At 56.9% G+C, this 20507-nt stretch overlaps 2 protein-coding genes across 5 annotated transcripts in view; one reads left to right on the top strand and one right to left on the bottom strand.

Annotated features, from left to right (window-relative positions):
* SPEN (spen family transcriptional repressor) overlaps window positions 1–9784 on the top strand; it is a 92540-nt gene extending 82756 nt beyond the window's left edge. Inside the window, 5 exon segments of the mRNA XM_027565299.1 lie at window positions 3–6409; window positions 6835–7314; window positions 7475–7669; window positions 8009–8167; window positions 8642–9784. Coding sequence (XP_027421100.1) covers window positions 3–6409; window positions 6835–7314; window positions 7475–7669; window positions 8009–8167; window positions 8642–8773 — 7373 coding nt within the window. The 3' untranslated portion in view covers window positions 8774–9784.
* A 1255-nt stretch (window positions 9785–11039) lies between these two features.
* The window catches only part of ZBTB17 (zinc finger and BTB domain containing 17), a 28869-nt gene continuing 19401 nt past the window's right edge, over window positions 11040–20507 (bottom strand). For 3 of the 4 annotated variants that reach the window (XM_027565302.1, XM_027565301.1, XM_027565300.1), the window contains 14 exons: window positions 16974–17180; window positions 15932–16120; window positions 15168–15308; window positions 14715–14834; window positions 13940–14181; window positions 13721–13863; window positions 13324–13624; window positions 13051–13138; window positions 12819–12935; window positions 12608–12728; window positions 12230–12360; window positions 11709–11918; window positions 11504–11593; window positions 11040–11419 (listed from right to left, as the gene is read on the bottom strand). In XM_027565302.1, coding sequence (XP_027421103.1) covers window positions 11136–11419; window positions 11504–11593; window positions 11709–11918; window positions 12230–12360; window positions 12608–12728; window positions 12819–12935; window positions 13051–13138; window positions 13324–13624; window positions 13721–13863; window positions 13940–14181; window positions 14715–14834; window positions 15168–15308; window positions 15932–16120; window positions 16974–17178 — 2382 coding nt within the window. In that variant the 5' untranslated portion in view covers window positions 17179–17180 and the 3' untranslated portion in view covers window positions 11040–11135. Of the gene's footprint in view, window positions 11420–11503; window positions 11594–11708; window positions 11919–12229; window positions 12361–12607; window positions 12729–12818; window positions 12936–13050; window positions 13139–13323; window positions 13625–13720; window positions 13864–13939; window positions 14182–14714; window positions 14835–15167; window positions 15331–15931; window positions 16121–16973; window positions 17181–20507 lie in introns of those variants that run through there. The other variant, XM_027565304.1, reaches the window with a different exon arrangement.

Raw genomic sequence — 20507 nt, 5'->3', positions numbered from 1 at the left:
CTAAAAAGATGTGGATGAATACGAAAGACGTAGCCTTGTTCACGAGGTAGGCAAACCCCCTCAGGATGTCACCGATGACTCTCCTCCCAGCAAAAAGAAAAGAATGGACCATGTTGATTTTGACATCTGCACCAAGAGAGAAAGGAACTACAGAAGTTCACGCCAGATCAGTGAAGATTCTGAAAGGACTGGTGGTTCTCCCAGTGTTCGGCTTGGTTCCTTCCATGATGATGATGACCCTATTGGTTCTCCTAGGGTAATGTCCATAAGAGGGTCTCCTAAATTAGATGACAAAGGTCTCCCCTATTCTCATATAACAGTCAGAGAAGAGTCCTTAAAATTTAATCCTTATGATTCAAGCAGGAGAGAACAGATGGCAGACATGGCTAAAATCAAACTATCTGTCTTGAATCCTGAAGATGAACTAAATCGGTGGGATTCTCAAATGAAACACGATGCCAGCAGATTTGATGTGAGTTTCCCCAACAGCATAATTAAGAGAGACAGCCTTCGAAAGAGGTCTGTCCGTGACTTGGAACCTGGTGAGGTGCCTTCTGATTCTGATGATGATGGTGAACACAAATCTCACTCACCTAGAGCCTCTGCATTATTTGAAAGTTCTCGGTTGTCTTTTTTATTGAGGGACAGAGAAGACAAACTACGTGAGAGAGATGAAAGACTCTCCAGTTCTTTAGAAAGGAACAAATTTTATTCCTTTGCATTGGATAAGACAATCACACCGGACACTAAGGCTTTGCTTGAAAGAGCCAAATCCCTTTCTTCCTCTCGAGAAGAAAATTGGTCTTTTCTTGACTGGGACTCCCGATTTGCTAATTTTCGAAACAACAAAGATAAAGAAAAGGTAGACTCTGCTCCGAGACCTATTCCATCCTGGTACATGAAAAAGAAGAAAATCCGGACTGATTCAGAGGGAAAAATGGATGATAAGAAAGATGACCATAAAGAAGAAGAACAGGAAAGGCAAGAATTATTTGCTTCTCGTTTTTTACACAGCTCAATCTTTGAACAAGATTCCAAGCGACTGCAGCATCTAGAGAGGAAAGATGAAGAATCTGACTTCATTTCCGGCAGGTTGTATGGGAGGCAGACCTCTGATGGACTGAATAACACAACTGACTTGATTCAAGAGCCAGTAGTTCTTTTCCATAGCAAATTCATGGAACTCACACGAATGCAACAGAAAGAAAAAGAAAAAGACCAGAAACCCAAAGAGGTTGAGAAACAGGAAGATACAGAGGATCATCCCAAGACCCCAGAATCTGCTTCTGAGAATAAAGAGCCGGAACTGAAAACTCCATCTTCAGTTGGGCCCCCTAGTGTCACTGCTATAGCTCCAGAGTCAGCAGCAGCATCGCTGGAGAAGACAGCTGGTGAAAAGACTGGAGAGGGGCCTCCGGTGCCAGAAGAAAAGACCATTGAGCCAGCCTCTGTCCCGGAAGAGGCAAAATCCACAAGTACAGATCTGGCTCCTGTCACTGTGGAGCAGCCTGAGCAAGGAGACTTGCCCCCAGGAGTGGACACCAGGAAAGACACTGCCGAGCCTCCTTCCACTGTTGAAAGAGGCTCATCAGTCGATCAGCTGCCTTATCTGGATGCCAAGCCTCCAACTCCTGGGGCCTCGTTTTCCCAGGTAGAGATCAGTGTAGATCCTGAGCCTAACAGCACCCAGACACTTCCAAAACCAACTCAGAAGCCTGAAGAAGCCGATGAGCCTCAGGTGGAAAAGCCAGACTTGGCTGCTAACGTTGAACCTAACACAAGTCAAAAAACGGAGGATGTTCCTGAGGTTCCACCTCCAGCTACTGAAGTTGTAGAGGTTGATCCTCCAGTTGCTGCAAAAGATAAAAAGCCAAACAAAAGTAAACGTTCCAAGACCCCCATTCAGGCAGCTGCAGCAAGTGTGGAAAAGCCCGTCACCAGGAAGAGTGAGAGGATAGACCGGGAAAAGCTCAAGCGATCCAATTCTCCCCGGGGAGAAGCACAGAAGCTTTTAGAACTGAAGATGGAGGCAGAGAAGATTACAAGGACTGCTTCTAAAAACTCAGCCACGGACCCTGAACACCCCGAGCCAAGCTTGCCACTTGGCCGAACCAGGCGCCGGAATGTGAGGAGTGTTTACGCAACCATGGGCGACCATGACAACCGCTCTCCAGTCAAGGAGCCCGTGGAGCAGCCCCGAGTGACCAGGAAGAGACTGGAGCGGGAGCTGCAGGAGGCTGCGGCGGTTCCCACGACCCCTCGGAGGGGGAGGCCTCCAAAGACTCGCCGTCGGGCCGATGAAGATGACGAGACTGAGGCCAAAGAAGCTGAGACGGTCAAACCAGCTGAGGGCTGGAGATCCCCACGGTCCCAGAAAGTAGCTGCTGGTGGTCAGCAAGGGAAGAGGGGGAGAAACGAACCCAAAGTTGACCCTGAACGTCCTGAGGCGACCACTGAGGGGAGTCCTCAAGTGAACGTGAGGGAAAATAATACAAAATCCAAGGCTGATAAAGAAGCAGCAGCGAGTGAACAAAAACGTGACAAGAAAGAAATTAGCACGGACAGAAATCCACCCGAAACCCCCCCAGTTGAAGTAGTGGAGAAGAAAGCAGCCCCTGAGAAAAACTCCAAGTCAAAGAGAGGACGATCTCGAAACTCTAGGTCAGCAGTGGACAAATCTGCAAACGTGAAAAATGCGGAAGCCACCATAAGTCCCAGTGTGGCTGCAGGCCCTTCAGAACTGCCGGTGGAGGAGGAGGCTGGGGTCGTGGCTGTTTCCCCCGAGAAGAGCAAGAGTCCCCAGAAGGAGGGGAGTGTATCATCACAGTTGAACAGTGAGCCCGCTGAACCGGACAAGGAACCAGAGAAGGAGGATGTGTCTGCCTCCAAGCAGTCCCCAGAAGCAAATCAGTTAGCCCGGCAGATGGAGCTGGAGCAGGCCGTGGAGAACATCGAGAAGCTCACGGAAACCTCCACACCCGCAGCTTTCAAGGCGGCAGCTCCTGATGCCACAGAGGGCCTCTCTACAGAGGACAGGGACAAGCCCGCACACCAAGCCAGTGAAACAGAGCTGGCCGCGGCCATCGGGTCCATCATCAATGACATTTCTGGGGAGCCAGAAAACTTCCCCGCACCGCCACCTTACCCTGCAGAATCTCAGACAGATCCGCCACCTCCTGAGGAAGGCATGGAGCCTGAGACCAATGAGGCTGTGTCTGGCATCTTGGAGACAGAGGCTGCTGCTGAATCTTCTAGGCCACCAGGCAGTGCACCTGACCCCTCAGCAGGCCCAGCAGACAAGAAGGAAGCCCGAGGAGACAGCAGCGAAACCTCCCACCCAGTGCCGGGAGCCAAGGGGTCAAAAGAAGAAGTGACTCTGGTTCGGAAAGATAAAGGGCGCCAGAAGACTACTCGATCACGCCGCAAACGAAATACAAACAAGAAAATAGGGGGCACTACAGAGACCCATGTCCCTGAACCTGACCAGGTTCAAAGCAAGAGCCCTGCTTCAAGTGATGGGACGACGGTACAACCCCCAGAAGCTCCACAGGAAGAAAAGCAGAATGACAAGCCCCAGTCCACTGCTCCCGAGTCATGTGCTTCTGACCCAAGCAAGACTCCATCCCGAGAGGATCTGCCCCAAGAAAGCAGCATGGACGAAGAGACTCCGACCAAAGCACCTGCGCTCCCAGACCCCACTCCTCTCTCGCAGCCTGCCCCTGTGCATGATGAGCCTCAAGCCAGATTCAAGGTGCACTCCATCATTGAAAGTGACCCAGTGACCCCGCCCAGTGACTCAAGCATGCCCACCCCCCCAATTCCCTCCGTAACGATAGCAAAGCTCCCACTCCCTGTCGCTGCTGGGGGGATCCCACACCAGAGTCCCCCTGCGAAGGTGACAGAGTGGATCACGAGACAGGAGGAGCCACAGGCGCAGTCCACCCCATCTCCGGCTCTGCCCCCAGACACCAAGGCCTCTGACATTGACACTAGCTCCAGTACGCTGAGGAAGATCCTCATGGACCCCAAATATGTATCTGCTACGGGTGTCACTTCCACGAGTGTCACAGCTGCCATTGCAGAGCCTGTCAGCGCTGCTCCTTGCCTGCATGAGGCACTGCCCCCTCCAGCTGAATCTAAAAAACCTGTTTTAGAAGAAAAAACAGCAACTCCAGTAACTAACACCTCGGACACACAGGCCTCAGAGGTTCCAGTAGCTGCTGACAAAGAAAAGGTGACTCCAGTCATTGCTCCCAAAATTACTTCTGTCATTAGCCGGATGCCTGTCAGCATTGATTTGGAGAATTCGCAGAAGATAACTCTGGCGAAACCTGCTCCTCAGACCCTGACGGGCCTGGTGAGCGCCCTGACTGGCCTGGTGAATGTCTCCTTGGTCCCCGTGAATGCACTGGCTGGCCCTGTGAATGCCCTGAAAGGCCCTGTGAAGGGCTCAGTGGCCACACTGAAAGGCTTGGTGAACACTCCCGCTGGCCCCGTGAACGTCCTGAAGGGACCAGTCAACGTCCTGACGGGGCCCGTGAACGTTCTCACCACTCCAGTGAACGCCGCCACCAGTGTGGTGAACGCCGCCACGGGCACAGTGAACGCCTCTCCGGGCACAGTGAACGCCGCCGCGGGTGCAGTGACGGTCACGGCGGGTGCAGTGACCGCTGCCTCTGGGGGTGTGACAGCCACAACAACGGGTGCCGTGACGGTGGCAGGTGCAGTGATTGCACCGTCAGCAAAGTGCAAACAGAGATCCAGCAGCAGTGACAACAGTCGGTTCCACCCGGGGTCTATGTCTGTGATTGATGATCGCCCAGCAGACACGGGCTCCGGTGCTGGGCTGCGCGTGAACACTTCCGAAGGGGTTGTGCTCCTGAGCTATTCGGGGCAGAAGACTGAAGGGCCCCAGCGGATCAGCGCCAAGATTAGCCAGATCCCCCCAGCAAGTGCGATGGACATTGAATTTCAACAGTCGGTGTCCAAGTCTCAGGTCAAACCTGATTCTGTCACATCGTCTCAGCCTCCAGCCAAAGGCCCTCAGACTCCTTCAGGCTATGCAAACGTGGCCACCCATTCTACCCTGGTACTGACTGCACAGACATACAACGCGTCTCCTGTGATTTCGTCGGTGAAGGCCGACCGTCCATCCTTGGAGAAGCCCGAGCCCATTCACTTGTCTGTGTCCACACCCGTCACCCAGGGTGGCACGGTGAAGGTCCTCACCCAGGGCATAAACACACCTCCGGTGCTGGTTCACAACCAGCTAGTCCTCACCCCAAGCATAGTCACCACTAACAAAAAGCTTGCTGACCCCGTCACCCTCAAAATAGAGACCAAGGTCCTTCAGCCGGCGAACCTGGGCTCCACTCTTACTCCCCACCACCCTCCGGCTCTGCCCAGCAAACTGTCAGCAGAAGTGAACCACGTCACGTCGGGGCCCAGCACCCCAACAGATCGAACGGTGTCCCATCTGGCAGCCAGCAAGCCAGATGCGCATTCCCCTCGACCCAGTGGGCCCGCTCCAAGCCCGTTCCCACGGGCATGCCACCCCAGCAGCACCACATCCACTGCCCTGTCCACGAACGCCACGGTCATGCTGGCAGCAGGCATTCCTGTGCCCCAGTTCATCTCCAGCATCCACCCGGAGCAGTCTGTCATCATGCCACCACACAGCATCACCCAGACTGTGTCCCTCAGTCACCTGTCTCAGGGCGAGGTGAGGATGAACACGCCCACACTGCCCAGCATCACTTACAGCATCCGGCCCGAGACACTCCACTCTCCACGGGCCCCCCTTCAGCCGCAGCAGATAGAGGTCCGGGCCCCGCAGCGTGCCGGCACCCCCCAGCCGGCCGCAGCTGGGGTGCCCACCCTGGCCTCCCAGCACCCTCCAGAGGAGGAGGTGCACTACCACCTGCCCGTGGCTCGAGCCGCAGCCCCTGTGCAGTCAGAGGTGCTGGTCATGCAGTCTGAGTACCGGCTGCACCCGTACACCGTGCCTCGGGATGTGAGGATCATGGTGCATCCTCATGTGACTGCCGTCAGCGAGCAGCCCCGGGCGGCAGACGGGGTCGGGAAGGTGCCTGCAGCCAGCAAGGCCCCTCAGCAGCCAGGGAAAGAAGCCGCTAAGACAGCAGATGCCAAAGCTGCCCCTGCCCCTGCCCCTCACGGGGAGGCCCGCATCGTCACAGTCACCCCTGGCAGCCAGCTCCAGGGGCTGCCTCTGACTCCACCAGTGGTGGTGACCCACGGTGTGCAGATCGTGCACTCGAGCGGGGAGCTCTTCCAGGAGTACCGGTACGGAGATGTCCGCAGCTACCATGGCCCGGCCCAGCTCACACACACGCAGTTCCCTGCCACAGCCTCCATCGGCCTGCCTTCCCGGACCAAGGTTCCCACCCAGGTGAGCACGCCCAGTCTGTCTTCTGGTCCAGAGAGTTGAGGGGTTGGCGGGTGGCAGGTACCAGTGAGGTCCCTGAAATACATCATCCTTTTTGTGGATTTCAAGAGGAGCTTCCTCAACTTCAGAATAAAGGGATCAGATTACAGCAGAGCCTGGGGACATGAGGGAACTCACAGTGGGAGCGGGTGGTGTGGTGGCCCTGACCCGAGGGGGTGACAAGGTAGGGAAAAGGTGACCTCTTACCAGAACCCTCAATCCTGAATGCCTGAGAGCGGGGCCATCTGGTTAAAGCTTTTTCCAGGGGCCTGGCTGCCAGGAGCTGCCGTGCAGGTGACCCATCCAGGGCTTTTGGCTGCTTGGTTGGGGGCAGGATGATCTTTGTACAAAACAGACCGACTCTCCTTTTTCTTCCCACCCAACTTCAGGGGCCCCCTGAAGGCGAGCCCTTACAGCCTGCTCAGCCCACACAGCCCCTTCAGCCTGTGCAATCTGCACAGCCGGCCCAGCCTGCACAGCCCTCCCAGCTCAGCCAGCCTCCAAGCAGCAAGATGCCTCCGGTGTCCCAGGAAGCCAAGGGCACCCAGACAGGAGTCGAGCAGCCGCGCCTTCCTAACGTCTCTGCCAACAGGCCAGCTGAGCCTCACACCCAGGTCCAGAGGGCACAGGCAGAGACGAGCCAGACCTCCTATCCCTCCCCTGTGTGTGTCTCCTTGAAGCCTGACCTCCCGACTCCTCTTCCTGCTCAGGCTGCCCCAAAGCAGCCACTGTTTGTCCCCACCTCCTCAGGCCCCAGCACCCCTCCAGGACTGGCTCTGCCCCATACTGAAGCCCCACTCACCCCCAAACAAGATTCCTCTCCACACTTGACTTCCCAGAGGCCTGTGGATATGGTGCAGCTTCTGAAGGTAAGCCTGGACAGGGCCTCTCCTACCACCCTCCAAGCTTTACATTGTGTTCACTGTCCTGAGATCCCCACTTAGATCAGCACCTTCTCCTCAGGGCCATGACCAGCATGGCCTCATTCTCCAGCCGTGAGCTCACTGTTCTTTGTTTCCCTGCGAGCAGAAGTACCCCATCGTGTGGCAGGGCCTCCTGGCTCTCAAGAACGACACAGCTGCTGTGCAGCTCCACTTCGTCTCTGGCAACAATGTCCTGGCCCATCGGTCCCTGCCCCTCTCTGAAGGAGGGCCCCCGCTGCGGATTGCCCAGAGGATGCGGCTGGAGGCCTCACAGCTGGAAGGGGTTGCCCGAAGGATGACGGTAAGGCTCAGGGCCAGGTGAGCCACTGTCCCACCAATAAGGGAGGCCACAGGTGGCCCCCACTGTCTCCCTGGCTTGTTTTGGGGTGCAGCAGTGGGATTCTTGGGGTAGATGATGAAGGGCGTGTTCTATCTCCACTAGGGGTGTAAAGTTCCTCTAGACCCAGAGATGAGGCTCTTTTTATTCAACAAGTATATGGATGGACCTCAAGGTCATCTCAGTAGTAGGGTTTTTTGTGGATTTAGGAGCCAAATCCCCTGGGTTGGATAGTCGTCTTTTTGGCCTCTGACCTTCTTTTGTGAGGTGACCTCTGATCACTGACAGCTCCCTCTCCCCCAGGTGGAGACAGATTACTGTCTGCTGCTGGCTCTGCCCTGTGGCCGAGACCAAGAGGACGTCGTGAGCCAAACAGAGTCGCTGAAGGCTGCCTTCATCACATATCTGCAGGCCAAGCAGGCGGCAGGGATCATTAATGTTCCCAACCCCGGCTCCAATCAGGTCAGCCCAGCATCCTGCCTTGGCATGCGCACGCCTGTGGGGGTGGGGGTTGTGGGTAGTGTTGGTTGAGTAGTTTGACTAACCTGCCAGTGCCAACTAGAGGAGTCCAGGACAGTTTCCAGAGGAGCTGGACAAAGGGGCATTCTGGATAGAGACCAGCTGGGGATGGGCATGTATGGGCAGGACTGTTTGGCCATCTGGGAGACAGACAGTGGGCAGCTGAGACAGCAGAGGTTTTTCTTTAGCGTAATGATTGAAAAGAGGGTCCCAGGGAGGCAGTCAGTTCGCTTGTTTTCTGATACCTAGTTTTCTTCTGAAAGTCTCAAGAGACCTTAGCTGGTTGGAAACTTGACTCAGCCTGGCTCCGTGTGTTGGGCCTTCAGGGCCCCCCAGTTGGGAGTTTGAGGGAGGAGAGGTAGTGGGTGGGTGATGTGAAGCCGGGGGTCCCAGTTCTCTCTCTCGTCCCCACTCCAGCCTGCCTACGTGCTGCAGATCTTCCCGCCCTGCGAGTTCTCTGAGAGTCACCTGTCCCGGCTGGCCCCTGACCTCCTGGCCAGCATCTCCAACATTTCTCCTCACCTCATGATTGTCATTGCCTCTGTGTGAGCCACTGAATGGTCACCACTCAGTGCATCTTCCTGAGGCTCTGCAGCAAAAAATAACACACAGGACAACCCAGCCAAGTGGAGGAAGAAGCTGCCGAAGGGGACAGACTCCACTGCCAGACGGCCAGCCTCACCCTCCTGCCCGCCCGCCCGGCTCAGTCGGACAGATCCCTCTGGGCAGTGGTGCTGCTACTTGTATGTTTACATGACGTTTAGCCCAAGGACAGACCACCAACCGATGGACTTGCAGACACCTTGAGGCTGGGTTTCTCTCTCCTCTTTTTGGAGAAAAGGAACAGGGCAGTGGGATTTTTTTTGTTGTTTTTGTTTTTAAGAAACAAAACAGAACTGCCTTTGCACTAAATTAGTGACTTGGACTTTTGCACAGTGAAGACAGGCTGTGACACTCTGGATGTCTTGGTGTACGTGAACACACATCGCACTCACGCAGGACTTCAAACATCTGCTGAAACCTTGGGGTCGAGGAACATTTCATTGTTTGGTCCCCACTCCTCCTTCCCCTTGCTCATTTGGATGTCACCTCTTAATTCTGCCACCACCATCTTTGATGCACCCAGGATGTACAGTTTACAATCAAAAAGAGCAAATGGAAGGATTCTCTCTCCTAGTGGAATATGCAGAACTTGGGATGTGTGTATATATAAATATATAATATATATAAATATATATAATACTGACTTAAAAATCAAATTCCCTGACATACATTTTTTTTAATCTGTGCCAAAAATGTGTTTTCAGAGAAAATCTTATTTTCATACTCAGACTTTGTATTGTCACTCATTTGTATAAGTGCGCTTCGTTATAGCACGGGCCCTGACCCCACAATTTGGAAGTGTCACACACACAAAAAGACTGGCTTCCCTTCTTCCTGTGACCTTGACCTCTCCCTCAACTTCCTAACACTTATTAATTTATGAAACTGTTTTTCTCAGCGCAGTTTTGTTTTGTGTGTCCATTGGATTACAAACTTTATTAAAAAATACAAAACATGTCAAGTGTGGATGTGACTTTGACTTGGATGGGAGGACCAGGGGTCCTTGGCCTCTAGGAACAGTAAGCCCTCACACCCCAAGTTTGCTTTCAGCCCCCTAAGTCTGTATATGGAACCCATCTCCTTCCTGCCACTAGTCCTGCCCAAGGATCATTTTATCTTGTACAAAAAAAAACTTTCATCACAGACGACGACTTGAACCACCTTTTCACTGCTGTGGTGGTAATGTGACACTTCAAGGTCCCAACTGGTTTCTGGGTAATGTTGAAGGCACTTCAAATTTGGTAAAAGAATAGAGCCACTGCCCAAACTCAGACACATATTAAGCTTTGGGGTCTTGTCCCTTCCTCCTCTGGATAAGGTGCAGGTTGACCCTGCAGCAGCTGCCTCCGAACAGCTGGACCCACCACAAGATGAGCAGTTGGGCAGGAGGGACTGAACACAAAGACTGGTCTCACTTGCAGTATCCCCGGACTCCAGTGCTGGATGGGGCCATCTCTGAGTGAGGAGTTACAGCTGTTGGGGACGAGCCATATGGAAAGGCAGCAGAGACGGCGTCTCAGGAGCCCCTGCTTCTCCACCCCCGCTGCTGCACAGCCCACCTCCCCACCAGAGCTCCTGGCCGCTCACTCCTGTCCCTCCAGCCCCTCACCTTAAGAGATCCACTGACTGAGGGCAAGTAAATGTTCCCAGAAGATGACGCTGGCCTGGCCTTGATCTTGCAGCCAGAGTTACCATGAAGCAAGTGTGGTGCGCTCTGGCTTCCTTAAGCCCAAAAGAACCTGGCCTGTGGCCTGCTTGGTTTGGTACTCTGCCTACCTTGCTGCTTTGGCTGAATGAGCCCTCAAGCTGGGCCCTGCATGGGTGCCCTGGATCCTGGTAAGCAGTGTGGCCAAGCCCTTTGGGCCCAGCTCCCAACACCTGAGCAGAGGGGAGCAGGGTCACAGCCGTGTTCACGGCAGAGAGGGAAGGTCCAATCCTCAGGTTGAGCAAGTGAGTGGCCTCCAAAGAGGAGACCAGATGAGGGGATGGGGCTCGTGGAGCCGCAGTTTCTCTGGTGTGCTGCCCACACCCCAACTCAGACGAAGGAGTCAGCCTCCTTCTAGACAGGTCTTGGGGCTCCCTGCAAAGGGACAGCCTGGCCTTCCCAAGAAACAGTCTCCGCTGGCTGGTGGCTGAGTGGAGAAGCCCTTCTGTAGTATCAGCTAGAGCTGCCAGCTCCCCGCCCCACACCCACAGGGAGCTACAGGCAGCATTAGAAAATAATCAAATTTATTCTCTCTAGGGAATGGGGTCACCCTTCTCAGTTCTAGGGTGCCATCTATCCTTAAATAGGAGGAGGGGTGCCTGCTCACTCAGCAGGTGGTGGACATTCAGGGGCTGTGGGGGGTGTCTCTGCCAGGGCAGGCTGCCCATCAGCCCCGTCCCGAGGGCGGAAAACCAGCTCCCCAGCCTGCAGCACCTGCCCGGCCGGCCACGTGCTGCCCGGCCCATACTGCTGGTAGAAGTCCGCATCTGTCTGGAACATGACCAGTGCCTGGGCCGTGTGGATCCGCACGTGCTGGGCCAGGCTGTTGGCGTCCAGGAACTTATCCCCGCAGGAATCACAGGCATAGAGGATGTGGGTGTTGGGATCTGTGGGAGGTAGGGGTGCGGTCACAACAGGAAGGACCCTCAGGCCCACCACCTTCCCTGAAGGCAGCTCTGCTCCCCTCTTACCTTCTTCCTGCACTTGCTTCACAGCTTTGCTGATCTCGGCTTTAAGGACTTCAGTCTCATCGGCAGTCACCGCGGCCCCTACTGGCACCACTGTGGGCGGAATCAGCAAGGCCTGAGACCGGTCACTTGCTCCTCTGAGGACGCCCCAGAGGCAGCCCTTCTGTGACCACCCCCTGCTGCCCTGGGAGCTAAGTGATGTCCGCACCTGTGAGCTGCGTGACAGCCGTTGCTGCCAGTGCCTCGGTGGCCAGCGTGACCATGTCATCGACAGTGACCACACTGACCTCACCGCCCTCCTCTGGCTCCAGGATTTTGATGCCGGCCTTGCCCTGGTGCACAGTCTTCACGTGGGAGCGAAGGTTGTCCACCCGGTTGAAGCCGCGACCACACTTGTCACACAGGTAGGGCTTCTCTCCTGGGGGGGGAGGCAAGGTTCTCTCCTGCCATTGGGGGGAGGGTGCAGGGGGGGAGGACCTCAGTGGCCTCCAGCTTCCCCTGCAGCCCTGTCTTTCCAGCAGGAAATGCTCTGGGGTGGCCACTTGAAGCACAGGTGGCCCTTCTAGAAGGTCTGAGAAAATGGGGCCCTCCTGGGAGTTAAACTGCTTTGGAGGCAGCCTGCAGCAAGTGTCAGCTCCCAAGGCTGGGGTCCAGGGCGTCTCCCACCCCTCCCCCCCGCACCACCCGGCCCGGGGTCAGGGCCTGGGACAGAAGTGGGCACACACTCACCAGTGTGGATAATGATGTGCTTAGACAGATCCCCCACATTCACGAAGGCCTTGCTACACACGCTACACTTGTGGGGGCGGATATTATCATGGTGGCGGATATGATTGGCCAACTGGCTGGACTGGACGAATCTGCAGGGCCAGAGGGAGGGGCTTGCACTGAACCACCCAGGATAAGGCGGGGCTGAGATGGAAGAGGACTTGGGGACCTGCTCTGGACAGCCGTGTGACTGGCTCCTGAGTGGGCCGGACACAGCAGGCTTGTGCTCTGTCTGAGCCTCTCCGCCCACCCAGTACTGGGATGCCACTGTGCCTGGACTGGTGGGGGCGGGGGGGGGTGGGGGTGGGGGTGGGGAGTGGGTAGGCAGAAGGGCAGCACCTCTTGCCGCAGCGCTCACAGACGTAGGGCTTCTCCCCTGTGTGCTGGCGCACATGGGCGATGAGAGAGCTGGCCTGGGTGAAGGCTTTGCCGCACATCACGCACTGGCATGGCTTCTCACCTGAGGACGCAGGCAGGAGCCGGGACAAGATGTCAGCTCTTCCCTTCCTTCCATGTCCCCGCGTCGCCCCCGCGAGGCTCACCCACCCACCCGTGTGAATGCGAACGTGCCGCTGCAGGGCGCCGGGGTCAGCGAACTGCCGCTGGCAGTGGACGCACACGTAGGGTTTCTCCCCGCTGTGGATCCGCAGGTGCCGCTTCAGGTTCCCTGTGGCGAGACCAAGGGGAGGCTTGGCAGGGGGTGGGGGTGGGGGGGCGCGCGGTGGCGCCGTGGGGTGGAGGCCGGGGCGGAAGTGGGGTGGCGGGGGCCAGCCAGGTCCTACCTGAGGTGGTGAACTGCTTTCCACACTCCCGGCACTTAAGGGGCCCGTCGGCGATGTGGATCTTCAAGTGGGCCTTCAGATTCCCCACCTGCGCCCAGACAGGGGGTCAGAGGGCCAGCACCTCCCTCCCCGGAGCCTCTGGTCTTGGCCCTCTCCGGGGCACCCTGTGGGGGTTCCACCCTTCCTCCAGTCCTGTGGCGAAGGCAAACCCCCTCCGGATCGGCCCTCCCGGTTTCTTCCCCAGCCTCCCCTTCGCCCCACCCCCACCCCCACCTGGTTGAACTTCTTGTCGCAGTGCGGGCACTTGTGCTCCTTGTCTGTGTCGTGCGTCTCCAGGTGGCGCATCTTCGACGTGGGGTCAGAGAAGGAGCGGCCGCAGTAGTCGCACTGGTAGGGCTTCTCGCCGCTGTGCACCAGCTGGTGCCGCTTGAGGTTGCCCGACGTGGTGAAGAGCTTGCCACAGTCCTCGCAGCGGTAGCGCGCCTCGCCCGAGTGCCGCTTCTTGTGTAGGTTCAGCAGGCTGATGAGCCGGTAGCTCTTGCCGCACTCCTCGCAGCCGTAGGGCTTCAGCGGGCTGGCGGTAGAGCGTGGAGGAGGAGGGTCGCGAGGGGGCGCTCGGCGGGGATCCAGGGTGGGTCAGGCGGAGGAAGGGGGCGGCCCCGGGGCCTACCTGTGCGTCTTCTCATGGGCCTTGCAGGCGGCCGGGTCGGAGAAGGCCTTGCTGCACTCCCGGCACGAGAACGGCTTCTCGCCCGTGTGGATGCGGATGTGCCGCTTGAAGTTCCCGGTGTGCGTGAACTCCTTCCCACAGTCCTGCGGGCGCAGGGGGCGGGGTCAGGGGCGGAGCCGGGCGGGGCCCGGGGCCGGGCCGCCACCGCCCACGGCGCACCTCGCACTTGTGGATGACCGAGCCGTAGGCCTTGGACTCCGTGCGGTCGCCGTAGGTGCCCGAGCGCAGGCCTCGCGCTTCAGCGCCCAGTTCCTGGCCCGAGTCCGTGCTGGCTGACTCCTCACTCTCCTCTGGGGCCTCGCCCTTCTCCAGTGGTGGCCCCTCTTCCTTGACCACCGCCGGCGCGGCGCCCTCCTCCTCCTCTCGCTCTTCTCCCTTCCTGGCCGGCTCCACCTCCATTTCTGCCAGGAGAAGAGCAGGCACTGAGGCATCTTGGGGGTTGGACGGTGGGGGGTGGGTGTCAAATGAGGCTGGGGGCGGGCTCATCTCTGCGTGGGCGCCTCGCAAGCGCGTGGCAGGGTCTGGAAGCCGCCGGGGGGCTGGAGGAAGCCTAGGGAGACTGATGACCCGGACAGTGCTACCTGAAGGTTACAGATAGGCCTCAGTCCACCAGGTCCCCAAGCTGGCGACCCAGGTGGGAAGGATGCTGTCAGCCAAAAAGCACTGGGGGCAGGGGCAGGGGTGGGTGCCAGGGGCAGCAAAGCTCCCCCATGGTGCTCAGCTCAGGGAGAAACAGCAGGGCCAGTACTGCGACAGCCATACTTCTGTGCTACGAGGAAGCAAGGCCAGGATATACATCAAAGTTAAGGAATGAGGAAAGATGATGTTGGCCCAAAAGCTGATGTGAGAGAGTGACTCAGAGTGAGATCAGCTGTGGCAGGAAGAGTGGGGGACGCTGACCTAAGTGAGGGCCGACCTAGCCGGTGGAAGGTACCTTGCTCTGAGCTCTCTGACAAGGCAGCCTCAGCCTCAGCAGCAGCCATGCCACTCGTGGGGTCTGGCTTGAGCTCCACAGGCTCCCGGGGAGCATCTGCCTTCTCCGTCTGCTCTGCACCTGTGGTGGGGGTGGGGGCATCCAGGGCTGGATTGGGGCCCTCTGTCCAGGGGCTGGATGGGTGTCCTGGACTAGGCCTCTGGAAGTGGCTGTGGCCCCAGGAGATTGGGTGGGGCGGCACATCCCAGCTCAGGCTGTTTGAGTCTCTGCTCTGGCTTTAACAGATGCCCCAGAAAAACCAACAGTTTGTTCTGGGGAGCCTGAGCTCAAGGGATGCAGCTGCCTGTGTCCCCTCACCCCCAAGAGCCTCCCGAGGAAGCCACTTGTGGTGCTGGAGCCCACACTGCAGGCAGGTGATGGCCAGCCAGCTGGATCCTCAGCATGGCAACTCACCGCTGCCCGTGCTCTCGGCCTGGCCACCTCGCTCCTCCTTGGGCTCCCGGCCTGGGCCCGTGGGCGGACTGCTCCTGGCCGGGTCCAGCTCGCTCAGTGGAGTGGCAGCAGCCTTCTCCTCTTTGGCTCTCTTATCACCCACTGGAGATGGAAGAGGACAGACCTGCCATTTCCCATCAAGTGCCCACCACTGGGAGCGGTGAAGTGGCCCAGAACTCGCTAGCTCTTCCAGACCCTCCCTTGGGATATACCTAAGAAGTGGTTTGTCGGCTGGCTCACTCAACAGACTCTTCACAGGTACCAACATCATGCCAAGACTGCCAGCTAGGCCTGGGATGTAATAGCCGTGGGGCTGGCAGACTGGTCAGGGAAACAGATCTCACACATGAAATGGTGCTAATCAGAGACTGCTGCTTACATGCAGAGGAGTGTGCTTTTCTCAAAGTGTGTCAGGAGGACTCTGGCCCACATCGGGCCTCGGGGGCTTTCCTGAGGAGCTAGAGGAGCAGGAGTAGGTGGGGGGAGAGGAGGCCTGCTGGAGGAGTGGATTCTGGTGCAAAGGCCCTGAGCCAGGCGTGGCTGCCCAGTGCCCTCAGGAAGGGAGGGCAGAAGGGCCCCTCTGAGAGGCATTCTCAGACTTTGCTGCAGCTCCTCCCCACGAGCTCCCCACAATGCAGGCGAGGCCATATGACGCTGACCCAGAGGCAGGGGCAGAGCTCTCTTCAAGAGTCACCTGCTCAGGAACAGCCTGCCAAGAAGCTTACCTTCTGCGGCTGAGGCCTCCATATTCTCCCCAGGGCTGGCAGCCGGCTCAGCCAGTGACTTGAGGGCGTGACAGGCCGTGATGATGTCCTGCATCTGCAGGAAGCTGGCCACGGCCAGCACATCGTCCACGTTCTCAGAGCTCAGGCTCAGTTTGGCTGTGTACATAAACTCCAGCACCTGCCCCAGGCCTGCCAAGGACACAGACATCTGTCACAGACCCATCTCAAGACCTGGTACCAACACCCTGTCCAGTCACTCCACTCCATAGCAGGATCGAGGGATTCATAAAAAGCAGAGTGGCAGTAGCAGGCCACCATTTCCCCCATCTCCTGTGCCAGGGGAGAGGTAGGCTCCAAAAAGAAGCACACCCACAGAGGGCAGAGGGTGTGAACGGCCACTCTGAGCACCCTCCACCCAGCCACTGCGCTTCATCACCAGAAGACAGAGTGCGTCACCACTGGCTTTCATCAGGGCTTAGCCAACAACCCTCTATCTGACGTCCAGGCCAGTCACCTGACCTCTCTGGGCCTCAGTTTCCGCATCTGTAAAATGGGGAAACAACACCTTGGCCAAACTTCTGGCAGCATGGCACGTCATTCTGGGTTAGGAACCTGAACCTAAGATGAGTAAGCTCCTTCTTCAATCCCAAGACCTTCTTGACACTCCTCCTCCAGACCCCAAACCTTGCCACTGCCATCAAGGCACTGGGATAGTGGGTCAAAGACTGACTCAGCAATGGAAAGGGACCAAGGGCTCAGAGCCTTCCTGCTCTTTGCTGCTTCTGATGAGCCTGTCCTGTGTTCACTCGTCCTGAAGCTTATCATGAGGCCTTCCTGCCACTCTCCCCTTACCACCCCACTCCCAGTCAAAAGAGGCCCCTCAATCATGGTAAGAACTTGGTACTCACGCACTTATGGCCGAGTCCTGTGTGGGAAGTCTGGCACCCACCCCTCGTCCCCCACAGCTAGAAGCTGCTGCTCAAGGAGGGCCGTGTGTGGCACGGGGCCCACCACAAGCTCGGCCCTGGACCCAGCAGGGTACCTGCCGCGTTACTGATGTCCAGGTGCACCACATCCTTCTGGTCCACGAAGAGCATCTTGAAGTATTCGCTGCAGGCTGCCAGCACTGCTTTATGAGCCTTAAAGTCAACGCCGTCCACCACAAAAGTGCAGTCACACAGAAGTCCCAGTTGTCGCTGCTGGTTCAGCTGCTCCAAGACGTGCTGGCTGTGCTGGGGAAAATCCATGGCTGGGGAAAGCCACAGGCCTCCACGTTACCACAAGGAAGGACACCAACCGGCCCCACCAGCGATCCCGACACCCCAGGGCAAGAAGCAGGGGGACAGGGAGGATGGAACCAAGTCCACAAAGGCCACGTGCCTCTGCAGGCCCAGACCGACCAGGGGCTGGCTTCTAGACTCTTAGAATGACTGGCCAGGGAAGGTCCAAAACCCAAAAAGCATGAAGCGGCCAACACGAAACAGTCACCTTCATGTCTCAGCATGTAAATGATATTAAAAAGTCAAAAACCAAGTAAACACAAAACACTGATTACTGTCAGCACTTAAAAAAAAAAATAAAACGGTTGCTTAACATTTTTTTACAAACAGAATGCATGACAGAATCTTAGAATAAACAACAGATCTTTCAACTGGATGTACTGGGCTCCATGAAAACCTTCCTGCTTTATTTTCACTCTACTCCGTGTGCCGTGCACACAGGAAACATGCCCTTCGGAGGGCAGATGTTCCAGCGCCCGCATCAGGCCCGGCCCCTCTCCTGCAGCACCCACAGGGCTCTGGGCAAGTCCCCTTGTCCACGGCAAACCTGGCCTTCGGGGGTTAGGAGCCATGATTCCTGCTCTTCCCCACTTCATGGGCTCAGTGAATTACATAAAGTTGGTGTGTTCTCCACCTCTGGAAACCTCTCTAGGTTGTCCCTTGAGAAAGAATGAACTCTGATCCTAACCCAAGAGCTGCCGGCCTGGCTGAAGTTTCTCTGTCAAAGGCCTTGCTTAGTTACTGCCTGGAAATTTCACAACTATCTCAAGTAAAAATGCTCACAAAAACTGCATGGCCTGGGACCAAATCACCCTGAACTGCACAGGCCATGACTGAATAAGAATCTAAAATGGCTCTCCCCTCCCCCTCAATACCACACCTGGGTCCTTCTCAAGATCAGTATTTTCTAAGGAAAAGAAGCAGGCAGGCTCTCCTTTCAAGAAAGAACAAATTTCCAAGTAAATGTCCATGCCCACTCCTGTGACCACATCACACAAACCCAACCAGGCTGGGCTGTCACACCCTGGCCCGGCACCCAATAAGAGGCAGTGGTTTCTCTTCCAGCTCTTCTGGAACCTCTGCTCTGAGACCTGGGTCTGCTCAGAGCTGCCCTAGGTGGTTCCTGGGCAGGCGAGGGTGACCCTGGGGTGGAGAAGTGGGGTGAGGGGGTGGCTCTCAGCCTCCGGGTTTCAGTAACCACACTCTGGCTCCGGTTTTCCCCCCATTACATCAGCCTCTCAGGGCTGAGTCACCACGCTGCAGCTCTGTAGGCACAGTGACCATGTATGGCTGTCTGGCTGTGATGAGACATGATGAAAGCCAAGCCCCCACGCACGTGGCTCAGCCGGCACAGATCCATCAGCTTTGAAGGATGCACAGCCCACCCACTCCACAGTGTCTGGAAACTTATCAAAAGTGGAGGGGTGTATTTGCTGAACTGGGACAAGTCACCGGGTAGGTGGGCAGGGCTCCATCAAGTAAAGGGGGCCAGAAAGTGAAAACAGGCCGTGTGCCACGGGGTGCCAGCCCCTGAGTCATGAGTTCAGAACTGCTGCTGCCGGAGACTTGAAAATCCCCCTTCCCTTCCCCTAGCATCCCCAGGACTGTCCTTTGGCCCCAGCCTCCACACACAGCCTCCCAGCCAGAGGCACAGCTTCCTGGACCACTCAGATTAGAAGTGGCTGTGGCCCGAGGTTCTTATGTATACGGAGGGAAGAGCTGGAAGCCAGCTCTGGAGCCAAGAGGTCAGACTCGAGGTGGCTGAACAACTTGCCGGGCAACAAACCAGCCGGCATACCACAGGGCCGCAGGAGCAAAGGCTGCTACTGCCCGGGCTACCCCATAAAGGCCTTCAATCCCTGGGAAAAGTTCCCATTCATTCCCTTTAGTGACCTAAAGGGATGCAAGGGAGAAGTTTGGCGACATGGAAAAGAACCAGTGCCCAGCCTGTGGGCTAAACACACAGGCCGGGCACTTAGGCCAGAGACCTGAAGGGGGTACATACCAGGCAGGTGTAAATGGAACCAAAGGTGGGTGGCAAGGACAGGCCTGGGCCAAAGCAACCTCTGAGTTGTCTTCTCCCTGCTGTGTTAAAAGCCACACGAGCAGACAAATGTGTGTATGTGAGCATGGGCAGCCCCTGAGTTCCAGTCACCAGCTCACCCTGTTTTTCCTCGGGAGCCTCGGGTGAGACACCTCCCAAGTGCAGAGTGAAGGACCACAAGGGCCTCCTCGATGAGCTGCAGAATCATCCCCTCAGAACTTTCCAATCAGACCCAAACCAGTCCCTCCTGGTGGGGGGCCTGGCTCTCTCACCTTCACTAGGAGCCAGGAGGAAGCAGCTCCCAGGCTCAGAAAAGGAGTGCTGGCTGAACACGAGTTCCCTGGCTCCCACCCCCACACAAGAGGCAAAGAGTTGTTCTCATGCCCCTGGGCTGGAGCCAGCTGAAAGCAGAACCCTCCAGCCGGAAAGTGATCTGACTTGTTAGGAAGATAAACGTGAGAAAAGACTCCTGGCCAACAGTGTGGAGAGACCAGCTGGCTTAAAGGTCAGGTGATTATTAGCCTTCCCTGGAACCAGGGCTGCAACAAGCCCTCAGGCTGTCACACTCCCCGAGGCTTCTAGGGGAAAGGGCTCCTTGAAGCCCAGGACTCCTGGTGGGGGATGGGGGACGGTGCGGTGGGGGTGGGGTGGGGTGGGGGGTGGTATAGGGGCGGGTGCTTATGTCCAGCAGAGGCCTTGGAGGAAGGCTGATAAAGGTCCCCGGGAGAGGGTGCTCCGTGACCCAGTAGCTCCAGCACCCCCACACGCACAGGAGCAGCTGTGTGCCCTGAGTAATGTTTTCCACCTAAAGCTAACCACAGCTTTCCAATGAGACATGCCTGCCCAGAAGTGGGCTCCTCCCCAGATGTGGGTGTCAGAACACTGAAGCCTTCTGGAATCCCTCTGAAGCCTCCAGAGCTGTTCCAACAAGAGAAACAGTCCTAAAAGATCATCTGTTCTGACAAAGAAAGAAAAGGACGGGACAGAAAACAGGAGAGGATAAAAGAGAAGGAGGGAGCAGGGGAAGGAGGGAGAAGCAGGGAGAGGAACTAGAAGGAAGGAAGGAAAAAGGAGAAAAAAGACCATCCCCACAGACAGACAGCAGTGCTTACACATACATGCTCACAAGCCCCATCTTGTGATTGGCCCCTGGGGGGCTTGCCAAGTGCTAAACGCTGTCACTTGTCAGCAGCGCTGTGGGTTTCATAACTGCAAACCCCCAGGGGCAGTGGAGTGCAGAGCCCAGGGGCAG

The sequence above is a fragment of the Bos indicus x Bos taurus genome, chromosome 16, assembly GCF_003369695.1.
Source record: "Bos indicus x Bos taurus breed Angus x Brahman F1 hybrid chromosome 16, Bos_hybrid_MaternalHap_v2.0, whole genome shotgun sequence".
Lineage (NCBI taxonomy): Eukaryota > Metazoa > Chordata > Mammalia > Artiodactyla > Bovidae > Bos > Bos indicus x Bos taurus.
Note: the sequence above shows the minus strand (reverse complement) of the source record. Positions and strands in the feature narration are given on the sequence as shown.